Raw genomic sequence first — 21,704 nt, forward strand, 5'->3', positions numbered from 1 at the left:
TACACCAATATCAAATCCTTCAGGCAGAAAATAATACTATTTCAATCGCAATTACGTAAAAAATGTTTCACACATTTTGAAACGTGTGAATTATTCAGCCACACTACAGAGACTGAATTTCCCGAAAATTTTGCAATCGAAACTTTGAGTGCTTTGAAGATAAATTCTGATACTCGTTTTTCAGATTTTGATGTCATAGCGAATGAAATCAAGCTTTTTAAAAACCCTTTTGATTCTGATATTAAAACCCTGCCTCCGGAAGTCCAAATGGAAATTATTGATTTACGGTGCAGTGATATGCTTAAGAACAAATATCAAAATTCATTTTTGTTGGAATTTTATAAGAGTCTTCCACTGGAACAATTTGATAATTTGCATAAATTTGCTCGTGGATTGTTTTCTGTTTTTGGTACTAGTTACTTGTGTGAGAAAACGTTTTCCAAGATGGAGTACACAAAGAATGTTCACAGATCTCAATTGACCGATGAGCATCTTGAATCTCTTTTGATAAATAATTGGTACAAGTAAAATTGATCCACAACTACAAAGTATTGTCGGTGGAAAATCACAATTACATTAATCTCATTAGTGTTTTTGTTTTACTGTGATTCATTTCAATTATTTGTTAGTTATTAATATGCTTAAACTTAGATACTTAAGTTAAGTTTTCTTTGTCATCATTTCTGTCGTTAAGTTGTACCTTGCAAGTAAATAAAACCGAGTAATTATCATTCTGTGTTTTCTTCTTCAACTTATCACAGCAATAGTAACAACAATTAGGTAATCATTGGCTGTCGCGGGCCAGATTGATGACAGTAAATCATTGGCTGTCGCGGGCCGGATTGATGACACTGGCGGGCCGAATTTGGCCCGCGGGCCGTAGTTTGGAGACCCCTGCTCTAGAGAGTTTATTTTCAAAATTTATGTTGAAGTCCTCCGTAACTATAAGTGCCTCAGAAGAGATTTGCAATAACAGCATTTCTAGTCGTTCTAGAAAAACATATTCATTACATAATGGTGATCGATAAAGACATAACATGTATACATCATAAACTTGACAGTAAATCATTAAAAATTTTATTTCTGACCGGGATATTATAAGCTTATATCGTCATAGTTACGCTATCAATAAAGAGGGTCATAACTCCCTTGGGACATTATAGATTTTATAATTCCCTCTACCTTTCACAAGTAAAAATAAATAGAAATGAAAACTGAACCATATTTTATTTATTCACGTTATTACATATAATAAATGTACAATTTTGAAATGTTTCCTGAAAATTACTTCCGCCACTGGAAACAATTTCTTCTTTTGTATGGCTGGAGCTTCTGTTCACTACAGTCGAAGTACCTGCCTCTTCTGATGACAAAGTAGACAACATACGCTCCGTTTTATTTCTCAATTCGATGCTATCCTCCAAATACCCCTCCGCCACCGTGGAACTTTTCCAACCTCCGTGTCTTTTTAAGTTAGTCATAGTTGCTCCTGCATTGGCTAGATCAGTAGCAGAAGTGCGACGAAGGCAATGTCCCGTATAGGAAGATGAGTTTGGCAATCCTAAATACATTGCGATTTTGCTGGGGATTTTCCCAAACATGTTTTTTCCAATTGGCTGAGATGTACATTTATTTTGTCGGAAGCTCAAAAAAAATCTTTCAATACCTTTAGGACGCAAAGACATATAAAGTCTTGATAAAGGCAAAGCGGAGAACTCTTTTTCATCCACAACTGTAAATTTCCTCGATACACCAGTTTTACTTTCCGGTACGTTCACTACCATAACGGAATCCCTGTCCTCTATATCCGATATCTTCATATTCAAAAGTTCCTGACTTCTGCATCCTCCAAAATAACCCATAATCAAAACAACCTATAACAAAAAAAAAGGAAATAAATACACACAAAAAGGAAAATAAGAAAAAAATTACCTTATGCAATAAATGAATATCATTAGGAGCGTCCTTTAGGAATCTGATAACATCTTTAGGAGATAAAACAGCAGACTTTTTCGGCTTATAACTCTCACTCTTCCGTTTCAAAAAAGCCTGTAGTTCATTGAACTTGGTGATATCTCGTTTCTCATGTATAGTCACCATCGATTTCAGCATTGACCATTTAGTCCATAAAGAATTCGGACTATACGTTTCTGACTGAAGCGAATAAACACAATTACTACCAAATCTACCAAAAAACATAGAAAATTCCTTACCAGTTCTTGAAAATATGCCAGAAATACAGTTTCAGTGACATCTTTTGGCATAACATTTTTCCGTGTCAGCCAGTCCAGATATATCTTGTATTCTTTTTGGTATACGGCTCCACTTTTCGATGGAATTAATGATTCTCTTGCTTGTTCAGCTTTTTTCAAAATATCCTCCATTATATTTGGGGTAGAAAACACGTTTTCACCGCAAACACAGCTTAATAACAAAGTTCTGTTTATAAACAAGTAACATAGCAACAACCTAGCAACAAGAAAACTCTACTATAATCAACGGTACCTGATTCAAATATACCGGGAAGGTAATGAATTGGTACATTTTTCCGTTTCAAAAATGAACAAAATTTTATTGAAATCGGTCAGAAATAAAATTATCTATGTACCACGGGAATTAATGAGCCTTAATAACCTCAGGCAATTGCTGTCCCTCGGGCCAGAGGCCCTCGGGACGCAAACTTTGCCATCGGTAATTAAGGCCCTCCTAATTCCCTTGATACATAAATAACTATAAATTCTTTCTCAACCAACATATGATCATATTTATCACATTTGATAAAACTAACTGTTTCACATATTTTTTCGTGGAGAAGGATCAATGTTCCTCCATGCACTGAGTTAGTTCTACAGTATTTTTATATTAAAAGTAATTTGGTATATATAGAGGCTCACCCTCCTCTAGCCAATGTTTAGTCAACCTTACAATACTTGGAAATCCGTACTGATTGAATATTTAACAGCATCATAGAGGGTTCTTCAGAGGGTTTAGTTTAAAAAAATCACAATTTACGTCATTATTGGTTGTACTTGAGGATAAATTATCATCATAATTCTTGCCCTCAATGACTGAAAGGACAGATTCACTCTGAAAAAATTATTTTCTGTTGTACAGAGTGGAATCTATATCAACAGTTTTCAGATTCATGTCAAGGTTTGACCTGGATTGCATAATAAAATATTTTACTGAATCAAGTATGAAGCATTTGCTTGATTTTATTTTTGGATCAACAATAAATTTGATAGAATTTCTGATTTTGATTGTTTTCGTATATTTGTATATAGAGCTATTTAAAATTTTGTTCGCAATATTATCCTGTACCTGAAATGTCTCCGTTATCAATAGCAACTTTGTATAACTACTCAGTGGAAGAAGATTTTTCAATGCTTGTATAGATGATTTCCTGTTGCTTATGTTGTTTGTGCTATACATTACAATAACATAGTCATTTTGTCCATAATGCATTGTTCTCTGGAATAAATCACTGGTAGCATCCGTTAGTTCTACTCTCGAGTTGATACATTCGTCAATAAAAAATGTCGATTCGTCTAAAATGGATTTTAATACTTTCGGATCGGAAAGTTCATCATATATTCATCACCCGATAATAGAATTTTGTTTTTGATATATACACATGTAATTTCATTACTGACACTGTAAAAATTTTCCAATTGTTTTATTTCTTCCATCGATTTGTTACTTTTTATTTCTTCATTTCCAATATCTTTTTCATTTAACCCATCTTCAATCCATGTATTGATGAGGGTTCATTTCCTTAAGTTTATCTTGGTACAGTTCTCCTTCAGATTTGTCTGACACTCTATTTGGCACACTTTCATTGCTTTCATCAAATTACATTACATCTTCAAAGAAAATGTGCGACTCGTCCACTAAATGCCCTGCGGTGCTTAACGTGTAATTTTTATTTTCATCTGTTGTTTGGGTTGGTTTTGATGACGTGTCAGTTACTGTTTTTGTTGACGCTGTTTCTTTAGGTTTATTTTTTATCTTATATACAATATTCTGGAGTTCATCTATTCTCATTTCGTATCCTGTAATGATTTCTTTTCGTTACTTGATGAGGTTCTTCAATTCATCTTCTCTCTGTAGAACTTCATCAACAAATACTTTATTTTCATAAGTCAGTTTCTCAATGTGACTGTTGAGCATTTTAGTATTCTTCGTCAGTTCATCTATAGTTTGTTCAAACAGACTTTTGTCATCGAAAGAACTAGTTTCTGGATAATTCTCTTTACATTTATTACATATGACCAAAAAATGTTTTATGAATATATAATCATTTTTCTTTTTTATTGCACAGCTTTTATGTATGACCCCAAAACACTTTTCGTATATATAGTAGTTGGGGGGAAAGGATTTCGTTCTGGAGCATTCAAAGTTGACCATAGTGACTTGTTTAATTTTTTTAGGATTTTTGGTAAATGGACAAACTCAAAATTGATATCGCAATTGAGAAATTGAGTATTAGTACATAGCCGGAAATATACAGTGTGACCCATTTTTAATGGAAACACCCCTCTAAAATTTGAAGTTGTGAACCGATTTCAATATTTTTTTTTTGAAATGTCAAGTACTAAAAGGTTTACCTTCGGACAAAATTTGAAATGTTTATTAAAGTTTCAGGGCATACTACGATATTTTTTCTTAGTCGAAAATCGGGATTTTTTATTAGCGATTTTTTTATTGAAAAAAATCACTACGCCACCGGATTCAGAGTGCCTCTAAACAGGTGTGACCAAAATTTCATGCAAAAATATTCATCATTAACAAAGTAATGACAACTCAAAAATTCGAAAACTCACACAGTAACAGTCACAAAAAACACCCTATATCAACATATATAGCCATGAGAATATTTTTTTTTATGATTTCAACAATAAAGTGCCGCCAGATGAAAAAAAAATAGCGTAAATATTTTCAATGAAAATAACGGAATTACATTCAAGTTTTCACGCAAATTAACTAAAACTAATACCTAATATTTCAATTTAAATCTTAGTTGCCATGGAAATGATATTACAGTTTGACACTTGTGAAAGATTTAAGTGTATTATTGTCAACAATATTCACCTTACAGTTCTTCGAATTATATTGTGTCATGGCTGCAAGATTGAGCGTAACAGAGAAAATTGAAATTGTACGCCTTTCGTTAGAAGTGCTAGAGAGGTTTGTAGAGAGTATTTAGTGAGAAACATCCAGATCGTCCTCGTATTAGCTGCGGTACGGTAAATAAAATAAATAAAATATTCAATGAAACTAGTGCAGTATCAAAAATGATGTTTAAAAGTAATCCTGTACAAAGACGAAACAGGAATGACACGAATGATCAAATCATTTTAGATTATTTCGGAAATAATCCTAATGCCAGTGTAAGGAATGCCACTTTAGATTTGAATATTCCATGAGAAACTATTCGGAGATGTCTCAAGGCGAAGAATATTAAACCTTTCAAACCAAAATTTCACACACACTTCAAGAAGGCGACGAAGCAAGACGCCTGGAATATTGTTTATGGGCCGAAGGGGAATATTTAAACAATAGAAATATCCTAAAAAATATTTTATATACCGACTTTCACTACAAATGGAGTAGTGTCATCACAGAATTGTCGCTATTGGGCAGCGGATAATTCTAACTGGGTAATAAACTGTAAAAGCCAGTATTCCCAAAAAATCAACGTCTGGTGTGGGATATTGAATGAACGAATTATTGGTCCTTTCTTTTTTGAGGAAAACATTAATGCGCAGATGTGTGTTCAGTTCATTACACCAGAGCTGTGAGACAATGGCTCAACGAACATTTTCCAAACCGATGGATAGGCCGTGGTAGTCCGTTCATAGAGTGCCCACCCATATCTCCAGACCTCACAGTTTTGGACTTTTTTTCTTGGGACTTCTCACAAAAAAGGTTTACAAAAACCGCTCAAGAGATAGAAATGAACTTTGTGCAAGAATTCGACAAATATGTGCAGATATCAGCCCTCAAGAACTAAGGAACGTAATCAGAAACAATCGTAACCGCTACGACACATGTATCGAAATACATGGTGGATTAGTAGAGGCTACTAGAATATGAGTTAGAATTAATTGTTGCACTAGTTACGTTTATTAAAATTTTTTGCTTCATTGTTAGTTGAATTGTGCGAATGTAATTCCGTAATTTTCATTGAAAATATTTACGTTATTTGTTTTTTTTTCATCTGGCGGCACTTTATTGTTGAAATCATAAAAAAATGATATATTGTGACTGTTAGCTGTGTGAGTTTTCGAATTTTTGAGATGTCATAACTTTGTTAATAATGAATATTTTTTCATGAAATTTTGGTCACACCTATTTAGAGGCACTCTGAATCCAGTGGCGTAGTGATTTTTTCAATAAAAAAATCGCTAATGAAAAATGCTGTTTTTCGACTAAGAAAAAATATCGTAGTATGCCCTGAAACTTTGATAAACATTTCAAATTTTGTCCCAAGGTAGACCTTTCAGTACTTGAAATTGAAAAAAAATTATTAAAATCGATTTGCAACTTCAAATTTTAGGGGGGTGTTTCCATTGAAAATGGGTCAGACTGTATAAATAGATAATGTTTCTGGTGAATCTGCTATGGCTTGCTTACACACAGCATTTACTTTCTTCACCACAATACTTCACCACATCTGGCATCGGTACGCAATAAACTATTTCCGAGGATGGGTACTCCGAAAAAACGTCTGACCCGGTCGACTGCCTATATATACATATTCATATGAAAGACTTGGTTTTGTCTTATTTTTCAGCCCATTACAGTGTATAGTAGCTATAATTTGTATGTACATCATTTGGATCAGATATAGCTGATTTTTCAATCAACCTCTCAAGGATTACTACTATAGGAAAACCTTACGTTTCCTCAGAAAAATGAATCTTTGCCATCCTATGACTGTTCACCCTTTTTGTTGTTTTCAAAAGTATCCATTTTCATCTTCTCGCAATCGGTCCAAGTTGTTTAGCACTTTCCTAATCTCTTCAGAGCTGGTATCCGTGCTTTGTCGCTTCTTCCTCACCAACCCAACCATTTTGGTCCAACTTCCTGCCAACTATTCAGTGTTGAAGAAATTATATCACTAGGTGATTCATTCTATGATTCTTCTTCCGAAAAATTTCCATCCAGATCTTTTTCCTCCTTCCATTTATCCTTGTCTCCTTCTACCGTTTGATTCACTGGTGTGGACTCATCCATTTGAGTTTCAGGAACTTCCATCTGCATCACTATGTTTTCCGATTGCCTTTCTGTATCACCAGTTACCACCGGAGCATTCGGTCTTCTGATGTCATTTACTCTGTTCAATCTCTCGTGTCATGTCCTGGTTCTTCACAAACCATATAGCTACGTACCTGATTGAAATACGTAACCAATGAGGTGCACCCTTTGATCGACGCATAAGACGATACTGGTTTTTTCATGGCTAGCACATTGATTTTATTCCAATTACCACGTTGAAGAGCCCATTGCCAATATATTTGTCATTCCAAATACTTTTCACAATTCAATAATTTGACATCTTCTCCTTGATTTTCTGGTTGTCAGTATCCTCTGTTGAGAAGACATCAACTTCATCTCCTACGTATTTGACTATCCTACCACTAATCTCTTGCAGAATTGTCTGCATCTTTAAGTTTGATACCAACTTGAGAAACACCTTACGTCTAACATGATCAAATTGTATTCTCATGATTTGAGCTACGGTACACTTCAAGACGTTCTTAGTCCATATATGAAGGTTTGTGTTCGACGGTTTCTTCTGAACGTTTTTAAAATTTCAAGTTAGCGTGTTTACTCGTCTCACCACCATAATGAATCACTGTTATCACTTGCACTCATCACTTGCCGCACGTCTTTACTCAACGATGTCTGCTAACGATGCGTGGTAACTTTGCTTGAAAATTGCCTGCTTAAACGTTCTCAGTGTATGATACTCATAATGCCTTCAAAATAAATAATGGGTCTCTGACGGATCGATTTTAAGTCCAATTCTCTTTGTTTTCTTCATTTATTCAAAACTAACCGCATCAACATTATGGTTATTAGCGGCGGAAAAGATATTTGCAAGCAGTAACTATATTGATTTCAACATTATATTTTGTTAGATAAGTTCAGAGAACTTAAATAATTCAAAATCTTGCTGGCACTAAAATAACTCAAGGTTTCCTGCGATTCCGTCGATATTTTGTACATTTCCCTTTCTAATTGAAACATTGGACACTGCACTATGATGTGATGTATTGTTAGTGAAACTTCACAAATGTGGCACTGTGGTTGATATGCTAGAGATATCAAGTATTCGTGGGTTAGTTTGGTGTGTCCTAATCGAAGACGGGTGATTATAACTTGTTCCCTTCTTTTCAGTGTTCCATAGTTCCATGGTCCGACTTTGGATTTCCATTTGTTTCTACGTTTAACGCCCGCCGGCGACCCATCGGTGATACATCCCACGTTGGAGTATCCATCTCCCAGATACTCATCCTCGGAGATGTCCTCTTCACTTCCGAAACACCCTGTGTTTCGGAAAGCCTCTTTTCTGCGTTTTACGCTCGCCGGCGACCTGAAAATGTCCTCTTCTCTTCCGAAATACTCCGTATTTCGGAAATCCTTTCTACGTTTTACGCCCGCCGGCGAATCCTCTCTGAAGAGTCCCACGTTGCACTCGAAACGTCCTACGTCTCGAGTGTGCTGGCTGCTCCTGCATGAACTCTTTGAGGTCGACAATGGCCTTGTAGTATCCAAATTTGCAAGTGGTACAGGATGAATGTACACCCTGTACATATTCACTTTTGGTGTTTCCACATAAGTGACCAACACTTCCCTTTGTCTGAAAATATTCAAGTTTTCAGACAGAATTGTCTTTGGAGGGATTCCATCCTCCATCTCTCTCGTCGCACCCGATCTCGGTATAGTGGGTCTCCTTGCTGCCTTCATCATCGCGCGTAGCCCTAACTGGGGTGCGCTTTGCGTTTGCAAAGTTTTTCCCTTATTGGAAAGCTTCTCGGGAAACATCTCCTGATGTTCCCTGGCGACATTTTCCTCCTGGAAAATGCTATTCTGTAGGATCGGTGGAGTTTTAAATTCCCTAATGCGGTTCAATAAAGAATGAATGTCCGAATTATTACTGCGTTTTGAGGACTGAGTCTTTTGTGACAGTTCGGTGTTTCTCTCTATTCGACTTGCAGTGGAACCGAAAGTGCCGGGGATTTGTCGCTCTGCGACCACGGAAGAGGTACTTGTGTCCTCGTTGACAGAAATAGTACGATTAGCATGAGACATCCTCAGACTAGATGTCTCAGCTGGAGTTCTTGGAATACTGTGTCCCACGAACATAGATTCCATTGGGATTCCTCGTCGTTCAGTGGAAGTCGCACAAGGTCGACTAAAATTGTCTAAAAAAAATAAAATGTTATTCTGCGACGCACTTACTATCTCATGCCAATTACGTATATATTGTTTATGGTCCAGGACTCTTAAAATCTGACAGGCAGAGACTTCGAAAACTGCAGAATTTGTACATAAGCCTCGTCACAGGCGCAAGGAGACGTGAGCATGTGTCTGAATATTTGAAACAACTTGGGTGGCTTATAGATGCTAGGCGCATACTGAATTCTGCTAGTATATTCCGTAAGATCATAACCACCGGAAATCCTGCTTATCTATTCACCAAATTGTCCTTTAGAACCGATAAACATAGTCTAAATTTGAGATTTAAACATCTTTCGACTGCACCTGAACATAAAATCTCTCTTTTTCGAGGCTCTTTTTCTTATAACATTGTACGGTTGTATAATCGGGTATCCATTGAATTGAAGTTACTACCACCACTCAGTTTTAAAAAAAATCAGAAGAAATTCATTCAGTTGATACCTATACTTGATATTTATCTACCATAAATATGTATAAAATATCAAAATTATAATTATTCTTTATGCATTTCCTTTATGATTATGACATAACTTTTCACATTCAATATATTATTTTCTCATTTATTCGCTTTTCGCCTCTCTTTCCTGCTTTTCACCCGTTCTTTTTTTTTCTTCTCCTGTTTTTTTTCTTTTTCAACAAGTTTCATTGCAAATATTTTGTAATAATTTGAGTAAGCTTTTGCTGGTTGACTGGAAGAGCAATATCTGCCGTGATTTATCATGTGCAGATGTTGAATTCTGCCATCTGTTGAGTTAGGTCAGTATATCCTGTACTGAGTAACCTTTCAATGAAGTTATTTATTATTATTATTTTTACCATTTTTTTTAACTGAAGTATGCGCTGGTCAGGCCCTATCTCCCGAAGCCCAGATACATTCATTCGGGAGAGCGCGCCAGCATTATCAACCAACGACCATTCCCCACAACGTGAGGTAAGGGATCATTGGGTCCGAAAATCATGTGCTCTGAGCAATCGCAGTGAGCCAACAATGACAGCCTCCTGCATCTGTCCGACTAAGATTTCTGCCTTAGTGCGGCAAGACGGTATGATTTTGAGATTCGAGAGTAGAGAGGGTATCATTCCACCAAGGACTCCGATAATCAGAAAAACCTTCTTGACAGAGTGATCTGGAGAGAGTCTGCAGAATTCGAAGAGAAAATTTCGATATTTTATCCGTTTTTCCTCCTCTTTTCTGACGATATACGTCTCGCCAGGAGCTGAAAGCTCCACGACAAATTTCGTTTTAGTCAGGTGGTCGAGAAGGACTTATTAGCTTGTTTGAGCCTGAGGGTGGGGAACGAAAAGTTCCAATAAACTCTAACCATTTTATTATTATTATTAACATTATGTCAATTTTGATATCGATAGTATTGTACTCGTAAAGTGTTCTAGCAGTCGTTGTCGGTATGAAGCGTCTGATTGGTTCTATTGAATTTCTCTTTTATTACTTTTTTTGATATTCGAGTTGCTCACTTTTGAAAAAACCATTACTATGGTAGATAAAAACGAAAGCACCCTGTGTTTCTGAATTATATTTCGAGAAAAACGAGTACATTACTGTCGATGAATGAGAAAGCATTGAAATTTTTTTTGTCACCCAAAATGTATTTTTTCAAGTTTTCGTTCTATGCCGTTCAGTGAATCTTGTCTATTAGTGATTTCATATTATGGAGAACGGAGTGAATTCGAGAATAGCGGGTAGTTATTATTTCAGATCACAAACCATATTTAGATCCGTTCATAGATTCTAGAATGAATGCAATAGGAAGTACCGAGTCATGTAAAAATCAGATGCCACAAATGGCAACACCAGTCCAACAACTATCTCTACTTTTTACAACAATACGAAAAATTTACCTCGTTTTATTGGTGAAAGTTATATTGGTCAGACATCAAGGCGTTCCAAAGTTCACTGAAATGAACATCTAAAATACTTTGTAGCACATCTGTATAAAGTCTTCAATGTTCAGATGAGAAAAATTCTCATCAGTCTTTGGACGCCTGAAGGAAATGTTTTCAATTCCTTATCAGCATCCAATTTTCAAATTTTTTCAGAAGATTCAGCAGTTTTTTCCAAATATGCCGAGATTTATTGTTATCATTTGGAACTATGTCAGTATCATTGATTTTTCATGCTTACTGTTTTTTTCTATCTATCCTTTCCATCCGATTACAGAGTTAGAAATGGTGTGTGACTGATATGTGAGTGACCAATGATGTGAACATGAATAGTTTCCACCTGAAACTCACTAAAAGACAATGGAACTCACCATGAGTATGTTGTAGGGCAGCCAGCATATTGAGTAGACTATCACAACTGTCACCATCATTTTGATCATCTGTAATAGAATATAATTGAAATTATATCAATCGACAATATTTTCTTTGATTTTGAAGACAGTAGGTATGTGATCGAATCGAACATATATTTTTTTCATTTTGAAGTTTCCAAAATAAAATCTAACCCATCCAAATTATAAGAACAAGAAGTACATACTTTTGAATACATTTCAGCACACATGATATTTAAAGAGAGTCAATAAATGATTTTTTTTCAATATCAGTTATTTATTATTATTTCGAAACTTGTCATCCCATGGAAAGTGGAACAGAAATTGCAATGCAATTCAATGATTCTCTGATGATGATGCATAGATCTTTTTCAACAATCCATAAAATGGTGCCTTATTTTTTACAATTGTACGAGGTCACGTTTCTCAACTGAATTTACATTAAATGATTTAAAACTTCTTCGAAACCGAATCAATTTCCAAAACCTCAAGTTCAAACACCATTATCATTACAACGCGTATCGTTTTTTTGTACTCTTGCCTTTATTTTTTCTCTTTTCATTTCTTCCAACAGCGTTTTCCAGAACTCAGACTTCAAGATGTCTGCTGATGCAATGACGTACAATTCATCTTCGAATCTGCTTCAATATTTCACCTCTACAAACTATCTGCTATCTCATATGTAGTGTTTATGCATGTGTTCCTGGTAATTGATGGGTGATATGCTGATCGGAATATTATAACATTATTTTCTAATGGCTGAACACTTCATTCATCGACTTTCTTTGGGAATTATCACTTTCCACATTCTAAAAATATAGAAATTGTAATGACGGAGGCAGATTGGTTCTACGAAACATTTATAATATATGACTCTGTTCAATTTCTTTGCTCTTGTTCTCATTAAAAAAAATATTGAAAATGACAAATGACTGATATATACACATTTTTTTGTGGACAATACTTACACGTAGTAACTTATCGGGGTGAACTACACATGTGTAAAGTAATCCATTACAATTTTCATTTTTCATCAGATAGTGTGAGGTAAAAACGCCCAAAGAAGGTCAATAAGGAAACTTGATTTCCTTTACAAAAAATTGCGTTCGTTGAATATCACCACTTTACTTCAACTACATTTCAAAATTATCAAACATATTCCAGTTAAAAAAACGGTTAAAACATTCGTGGCTAAGGTTTTTAGTGTCACTATTTTTTGGGTATGAAGGCCATGGATTTTGGAAGAAATTCCAAAAATCCACGGCCTTCAAACCCGGAAAATAGTGATACTGATATTACATTCGATCACTCCACTTTCCTTGACAAAATTGAAGTTTGAGTCTCACAAAACGAAGCCGTAATGCAGTTAGACTGTGAAATATTGAGAATATATCAACTGCAGATAAAGAAGAAATATAAAGGTTTGTTCTGGTTCTGAGTTCAGTGAAGTTCTATCAAGTACAGTTATTAAAAATTTGTTCTAGTAAATTTGGAACGGTTTGTTATCGTCTCCAAAGTGTTTTCATTTCTAGAGAATTGATCAAGACTTATTTCAGAACGATAATTATCAATTCGGACATTGGATTGGTGGTCAGAACTTTTATTTCACACATGCTCAATAATGGAATTTTTCATTTATGTTGTATTGCACATCTGCAATACAACATGTTTATACAATAACCTATTTTTCAACCCTGTTTTATTTAAAATTTCAAGATTTGTAATAACAATTATAACAGGAACGACTGAAAATGAATAGATGACAAAGTTTTTCATTTGTGGAAACTGTTACAGAACTTCTCTGTGAAGTTGTGTTCTGCGCATTGATTCAGCGTCGATTCGTAACAGTACCCTAACAGTCTGAAATGAAAAATATCTGTCTGTCTGTTTAAAATCTGTTTTTCCGTTAATCAGCTGTCGCCCCCATACGAACGACAACTCTCAGAAGTTGAGAAACTTGTGCGAGCTAAGGACTAACGAGGTCTTACGTTTTTCCGTTTGATTCCTAACAATCGAAACAAACCTAATCGCAAGAGAGGAGTGCCTATTCATTATTGACAGGTCTGCTATTTATTCAGTAGATATTTTTCCAAAATTCACTTCGGATTATTCTGAAAAATTTTCAAAATGTTCACCATTAACTTCCTGACAATGATGAAGTCTGTTTACAAATTCATTTCTTACATTATGAAATGTTCCGATGTAATTTTGTTCCTCTTTTTCTTTCCACGAGTTCTAAAATGAATGGCAGTTGTGTATCGTCCCCTCTAGATATCAAGTATACTCTCTAAAACATCTACATGCGTCATTTCAGGTGATCCAGTGGGCTCTTCTATCGCTTTGGATAATTGACAAATTCAAATGAGTTTTCAACATATACAAGATGATGATTATAATTTGTTGTCCAAAGAAAAAATCTTGTTGACAAGGCTAGTAAACAAAAAAAAGGACATAAATGTCCTATGAATTCAAAAATATAGATGAGATATAATGTTGAATTAGGTATAGAAACACTGATTGAAAAATCACAAACAATGGATGGAACATACATACACATAAAACATGCTAGGTCAACACTGATCGGTAAATAACTCAGTCAAACTGTAAAAGGGTCTATTATTCATAATTTTCACAATTATTTTTCTGTATTGGTTGATATCAATATTTGTCTCATCAAAGTAACCCGGCAGATGGTTATACATCTTCACACCATTGTAAAGTGAAGAGTCCTTTACGAGTTGTATACCGATGGGTGGTAACCTAATGTTTTTAATAACATATATTTTCTCAATCAAACACACTGTCTCCAGCATAAAATGAGCTAAAACCGTCAATATATTTATATCTATAGACAGTTGCCTGCATGAGTCACGATGTTTAGCTTTACACAAGTTTCTAATAGCAAATTAAGGCTCAAAGTACGGTATACCCCAAAAAGGTATACCGTACCTTAAGTGAGACTCTACCAAAACGTGATATGCTGTTTTCGTAGTAAGAACCCGCAGTATAAAACTCCCAGTTCTGTAGCAATAACTCCCACTGCATAACAGGCAGTGGAAATTTTGCTTTTCATTTTTCTGATATGGTTGTTGAATTTCAGCCCACCGTCTATATACAGTCCCAGCAATTAGTACACTCCCTGTTCTCAATGGTACCGCTCGCTACAAATCAATTCTGAAGTGAACATTCAAAAGTCATAATAATTGTTTTAGAAATATCAAAGTAGATTAGATTTGAATTACACCAAGACTTAATTTCTTGTATATTATGAGATATTGTCTCATTGAGTATATTTATACCATCACTATGTCACATTATAGTGGTGTCGAAAAGAGTGAATGTTCCGGATATACTAATGTTCACTAAATCGTAAATATACAGGAATAATATGGGACCGAGAACCGATCTCTGTGGTAGACCAGTATTTGATTCAATAATGTTTAAGCATTCAGTTGTTTTCAAAATCTGATTGCGACCATTGTAATATGACTTAAATCACTGTAGTGTTATCCCTCTACATCCATAGATATTCAGCTTACGTACAGTATTTTATAATCAACGCAGTCAAACGCTTTTATAAGGTCATAAAACACTGCAGAAGTAGTAGGTATCTCCAGCATTCATATAGGAATACATCTAAAAAAGAAAATACTGCATCATGTGTGCTCTTATTGCTCTGGAATCCAAATTGATTTTCACTTACAATGTTATAGTGAAGAAAAAATACGTACGTTACAGCAAGATAACATACCTCTTCATTATGATAGGCTAGACACACCAGTGAACAGGAAAACGTGTTCACTTTGTTTTAATGGTCCATTAAATCACCTGACATGATGCCCTCAGTTTTTTGTGTGAACTCTTGAGATTGAAGGTATATGTTACACAACAGCAGTCTATTCTAGAGGTTATGAATAGTTAACAAGGTGCTCCCAACGAAATCACCCCAGAATCATTCCATGATATAAAAAATGAATTTGTGGTCGAGCTTCATTATTGCCAGAAAATGAATTATGGACATTTAAATAATTCATGTGTTTAAACTAAAAAGTATGTTTTTCTACTCCCTCCATTCTAAACTAATCATTACGTGTTTGACAAAAGATAGATGATGGATTATTTAGAATACAATTGTATTCTAAATTATTGGTGGCCACTTCCGTGATGAATTATAAAAAATGATGAGATATGTAACATTTAATTTAATAAATATCATCTCATGAATACCTTCAATTGTCCAAAAGTCAAAATCGGTGCATTGTCTCTCCAAATTCCCTGTAAAATCGAAATAAAAATCATATTTTCAGTAAATTTATTGTTCAACAATTTTGGGATGGTAATAAATCTTGTTATATCCGTGGATCAACAATCACTTGTTTTGAATAGTACTGGAGTTTCTTTCCAACGCCAAATCGTTAATTTTACACCTCGACACGTGTTTCGATCACCAAGTGATCATATTCAAGAGAAAGATCAATCGTCTTGAAGATTATCAGTTGGTGATCGAAACACGTGTAGAGGTGTTAAAATAACGATTTGGTGTTGGGAAAAACTTCAGTAATATTCATTACTACACCAAAGGTTCCAAAGAGTACATCACAACTAACCTCTTGTTTTAATTATAAGCTGTCATTCATTATCTCGTAAAAATTCGAAATGAGTGATAACGCACATTCGCACATTCGTGCTACCCCACCAGACATTACCGAGCATGCAAATATTGCGATAAATAATTTGCTGCCAGCAAAAGTATAGTACGCACTTCGAGTATGAGGCCAATTACGTTCATTCACGAATTATCGCACTCGGCTGACGCCTCGTGCTTACAATTTTTCAATCGTGAGTAATTGGCTTCTTATCCTAGTCGGTACGTAATATACTATTTTCCATGAAATCATGATATTTATTGTTGGTTTTCAGATGCTTTGAAAGAATAGAAAACTGCTAATTAATCAGAAAGGACTGACCTAATTTCCAGAAGTAAAAAAATAATGTATGAGAATCAGAGTAGTTATTAAAAGAAGTTTCAAAAGACCTTCTTTGCATTCGAAAAAAAGATTGTAGTAATGTTATGAAAGTAACGAAAATAATATTTTTCCACTTGAATTTTGTCTGTTTTTGATATATTATCTTTGATATATCGTGGAGAGAACTATTTACGTTCGCTTTTTATAATTTATCATCAAACTGACACAAGATGAAGTATTCATCATTTTAGAACACCACAATAAGAGCCAATAAATAAATGGATGTTGGTACATTCGAACAAGTACACTGAAGTTCTCTAATCATGAAACATAATAGTGTGGACATAAATATTTCTATATGTATCGTTGATGGGTTAATGTTGGTCGACTGTTTTATTCAGTAACGATTTTGACACGATTTTCCAACATTTCAATCAAAAGGATAACTTCATGTTTTTTGTGAGCCAAGATCCCGCTCAACTCGACGTGCTCTTCGCGATTGTTCTAGTTAGAAGCAGCGTCACTTCGATGCGGAGTGAATTCAAATAAAGCGATAAACATTTGAATATTAATTTAAAGTATTAGTTGAAGTGTTTCATTGTATCAGCAGTGGAATAGAGTTAGGTTTGATTATTGTACAGTGTACTGAAGTATTGTCAAACCCACAGGGAAAACGTAACAATACTTTAACTTTACTTGCTTCATTCGAATCATTATCTGTGTCAACGATAAACGAAATAACTTATTGACAATCATTTGCAAATACGAGATATGTGTTATTTATTAGAACTTCAATTCATTACGTAAATGAACTGTTCCATAACGGTAAAAGTATACCATTTTTTTATAAATATTAATACCACAACACCTCAAAATTTCATAGATGAGTGTTAATTTTCAACTTAAACTTTGTTATTTATCAAGAAATGTTATATGAATCAATGCAGTGTGGCAATTCATTTTTCATTTTGGTTTCTTGTATATTTTCATTGTATTGGTGTGTATCGTTTGATTTACATGTTCATTCATTCGAATTGTCTCTGAAGACTTGTGTTCTAGTTACTGTCATTATCATGATGTTAAATTAAATCTGTAAATTTCTGCAGAAGTATTTAGATATGATAGTGAGTTCATATCTAAATATTTGATGTCAATGAAGCCCCGAAAGTCACAAATGATTCAAGATTAATTATACCTAGATATTGATTTCATGACTGTCAGTTTTATCGCTGTTGGAGAGGAGCATTTTATCGATTTGAAGAAAATAATAACAATAAATTTTCATTTCTCCCAAAATACATTTCTCTTGGGATATAACTGTGTCCTGAACGAGAAACCGTAATATGTGAAATTACATTCCTGAATTCCTAGTAGAGAATAATGAGATTGAAGATAGAAGGCCCGCTCCGAATTTTCATCTCTTCATGGTTTGGGAGAAGGGGAGAGAACCGTTAATCTTAAAACGTGACACACGCATTCAAGAAGGTATTTAGAAATCCTATTCGGGAACTAGATAATAATTTTTCATCTTACACAATATACAAAGCGTGTTAAATAAGAAACTATATAAGCATTTTAGTTGATGTTAGGTTTCCATGATGAAAACAAAAATTATTTCATGGAAATTTTGGAGTCAAAAATCTACTTGAGTCAGTTCATATTCATTTTCAGAGGATATGATATAGTTCAATGATGGTTTGAAAACAGTTACCTCAAGATTCTCGTTTTGGATTCATTGAAGAATAGTTCACCAACATTTAATTAAATAAAAAACAATGACATTAAGCTCTCTTTCATCAGCAAGAAATGGCAACCTATACATGAATACAAAAAACGCATAATCAACCATATTTGCAGTTTATCCGCTTTCTGGAGCTACCTCTCAATAGTACAAAAAATAAAACTGAATCATGTACTGGTTCATCATAAAATTCTGGAGGCCAATTAAATACTTTAAAAAATACCTTTTCCAAAAATTTTTTTGAAGATATACAAAAAAAGGCTGAATTCAAAATGGAAAGGGAAAGAAAAAATAGAGAAGCTGAGAGATAGATGATTAAGATTTGAGAAAAGTCACATCAGATGAAAGAAGCAGATAATTAACCAACCACTTGTCAATAACGAGGTACATTCTCGAAACTTTGTTACGGTTTGCTCAGATCTTTGAATGCCTGCAACCCTTGCACGTTGCGGTGGAGGGTCGAATATACCGACTCACTTTTGACCTGAACTATCCCAACCTAGTACGTTGAAGGAATGTGTCGTAAAACGATGAATGTTTCATACCATCATCCCCAACTGAAGTAGCTGCATTTTCAAATTCGAGTATTATTTGTTATATTTCAGGATAGCAAAAAAGTGCCTACTTGAGATTCCTTGACCAGTACAAATTTTTTTTCAGCGCAATATTGGATATGTTTCATCAACTCATTTTTTTTCAATTATTAGATTTCCACGTTGCGAGCAAATATAGTTTTTCCAAATTACAGTAGCTGCTGAAGGGATCGAGCTAGCAGAAGTCTTCACGTGGAAGTTGAAGAGAATACACATTTCGAAATAGAAGATTTTTTCCAATTGAAATTTGACATTGATGTTGGAATATCTCAAATTTGACAGAATATTCATTGCGAAATGCCTGGTTAATTTTTTGGCTTTTTTCGTCAGCTCTTTGATTCGTATATAGAGAAAATTTGGCTGAAAATTGCTCAACGACATGAGCTGAAAAGTGACAAAAACTTAAAATTTGAAAAAAAAAGTACGGCATCAATGTTTAGACTACAAAATTTTTTATCGATCAGTAGAACAAATATACAATGCGAAGTGGAGCTTCAAAAACAAATTACAATAAAACGGACAAACCTTTTGAAACAACTATATATCTGATTAGTGCATGAGATTAGCATGGGGAGGTTTAAGTAAGTCTCACCTCGAAAAATTAATCATTGTTCAAAAGCACCTACTCAAAATTATATTCAATAAAGATATAAAATATCCATCGGATAGACTATTCAATGAAACTAATATTATGGATCCAAGGCAACTATTCTTTTTACGTAGCAACATCAAACAGCATAATTCTAAGCACGAATTGAAGAACCCGGAACATCAATACAATACAAGGAACAGACCACTCACATACTTGACTCCTTTTATGAGAAAATCAAAAGGACAAATGAGTCTGACATATTTGAGTCCCAAATTATACCAATGTCTTCCAGCTGAAATTCAAAATATTTCAAGGCCAACTACATTCAAGTTTCACCTGAAATTTATTTTCTCATTGCCCAGAACAAAAATTCACAGTCTTATTGACTAATCATGCCATACAAAAGAAAAACCTGATACTTACCTCATATTTTAATATAACTCATTAAATATATAGACATCTTTCATATCTACCTTCACATTTATATTTCATATTCATATATATATATATATATATATATATATATATATATATATATATATATATATATATATACCCCTTTTCATCCACGCTCAGGCCCCGCCTATAGTGGTTTTTTCACATGTTTTTTTACTGCTGACTGCTTATGTTTATGTACCTTTCATTTCATTTCTAATAAACGTGTATTATTATTATTATTATTATAGTGCACTCAATACTTTCAGATTTGTGTTTTTACTATGAACAATGAATTCAATTACATTACTACAGAGTTATCTGCAAGGTAAATTGAGGGATTCTACGTACCCAACTGAGATCTAATTACGCTCACCAACGGATATCGAAATTTCATTTTAATTGAGAGTAATATGATCGAGTATCTCCACTTATGCCTAGAATGAGGAAAATTATAAAATCAAAAATTATTGTTTTTTGTATTGCGAACTAAATGAATTTGAATGAAAAATCCTACAAGATAATTTTTCTGCTGTGACAGAAAATTCTTTCATCTCTGTGTAATTCTTTTTCGAAATGAACACTTGTGGGCACTTGTGGGCTTGAATTTATTCTATCCATTGAATCCATTATTACTGTTTGCTAATTAGTCAATTTCTTTGAAGTCTCCGTAGAGCACTATAGCCTCAAGAGCTTTCTGTGTTGTTGCTTACATCTTTTTTGTGACACTCATTTCAAGAATCACAGTTTTACAGAAACGCAACACTTGTTTTCGTTATACAATAGCATCTCCAGGCGTGCCCATACTTCATCATATATCTCAAACTTTTATTGGATGTTTATCATACCCTTCTCGACATAATTTGGTTTTCAGTGTCACTATTTTCGGGTTTGAAGGCCATCGATTTTCTGATTTTTTTCCTAACGTTTCGCTTGGGCGAGTGGCTAGCTTCTTCAGAGGTTTGAACATCCTGAGTTATCTCATCGACGGCCTTCAAATCCCAAAAATAGTGAAACTGAGAACCTTGGTCGCGGAAGCCTAAAACATTGTTTCATAATTTGGTGTGTGCATGAATTGCCTGCTTTCTGTCATCAAGACCTCTGAATCGCATAAAATATGACGAGTAGCTGGGGCTGTTGCATAGTAGAACCTTTCTTCGAAATATCCCCAAATAAAGAAATCTAGTACAGTCAGATCCGGTGAGCGGGCAAGCCACCATACTGGACTATTGGTTGCAATAAATTGATTATCAAAATGCGCTATTAGGTAATCAAATACGTCTCTGATATTATGAAGGAGTACTCCAGCTTGTTGAAAATGATTTTTTCGTGAAACAGCTGAACCTGGATTATTAGAATTATCCTTGATTTCATTTTGAAGAAAACCTAGGTACCTGAGCCCTGTTTACTGACCTTGAAACAATATTGACCCAATTAATTTGTCTCTATCGATACCAGCCCCGGCATTGACGCCAAACCTTCTTTGAAAATGGCTTTCTCTCATTGCATGTTGATTTTCTTGGACCCAGTACCGAGAATTTTCCTTATTAAACAAGCTATTATTTGTTAAACGAAATTCGTCGAAATATAGAATGAAGTTGATGTAACTGATAT

The 21,704-nt window shown here is 34.5% G+C and overlaps 2 protein-coding genes across 2 annotated transcripts in view; both read right to left on the bottom strand.

Annotated features, from left to right (window-relative positions):
- The window catches only part of LOC111504126 (RYamide receptor), a 300,380-nt gene that overhangs the window by 37,873 nt on the left and 240,803 nt on the right, over nucleotides 1–21,704 (bottom strand). Inside the window, exon 4 of the mRNA XM_074172935.1 lies at nucleotides 11,742–11,810. Coding sequence (XP_074029036.1) covers nucleotides 11,742–11,810 — 69 coding nt within the window. The remainder of the gene's footprint in view (nucleotides 1–11,741; nucleotides 11,811–21,704) is intronic.
- On the bottom strand, nucleotides 1,077–2,731 carry LOC141481428 (uncharacterized). Its single transcript, XM_074172936.1, has 3 exons — nucleotides 2,214–2,731; nucleotides 1,933–2,154; nucleotides 1,077–1,874 (listed from the first exon to the last, which is right to left on the bottom strand). The coding sequence occupies exons 1-3, from the start codon at nucleotides 2,382–2,384 to the stop codon at nucleotides 1,227–1,229; spliced, it is 1,041 nt and encodes a 346-aa protein (XP_074029037.1). The 5' UTR covers nucleotides 2,385–2,731; the 3' UTR covers nucleotides 1,077–1,226.

The sequence above is a fragment of the Leptinotarsa decemlineata genome, unplaced genomic scaffold, assembly GCF_025532065.1.
Source record: "Leptinotarsa decemlineata unplaced genomic scaffold, Ldec_3_MD MMD2_tig00000199_RagTag_RagTag, whole genome shotgun sequence".
Taxonomy (NCBI): Eukaryota; Metazoa; Arthropoda; class Insecta; order Coleoptera; family Chrysomelidae; genus Leptinotarsa; species Leptinotarsa decemlineata.

Excerpts from the sequence above, each read along its gene's own strand:
- LOC141481428 (XM_074172936.1), bottom strand. The coding sequence starts at position 2,384 with ATGGAGGATATTTTGAAAAAAGCTGAACAAGCAAGAGAATCATTAATT. Across the intron at positions 2,155-2,213 it reads TGGCATATTTTCAAGAACTG|TCAGAAACGTATAGTCCGAA; the intron begins GTAAGGAATTTT and ends TATTCGCTTCAG. Across the intron at positions 1,875-1,932 it reads ATATTCATTTATTGCATAAG|GTTGTTTTGATTATGGGTTA; the intron begins GTAATTTTTTTC and ends TTTTTGTTATAG.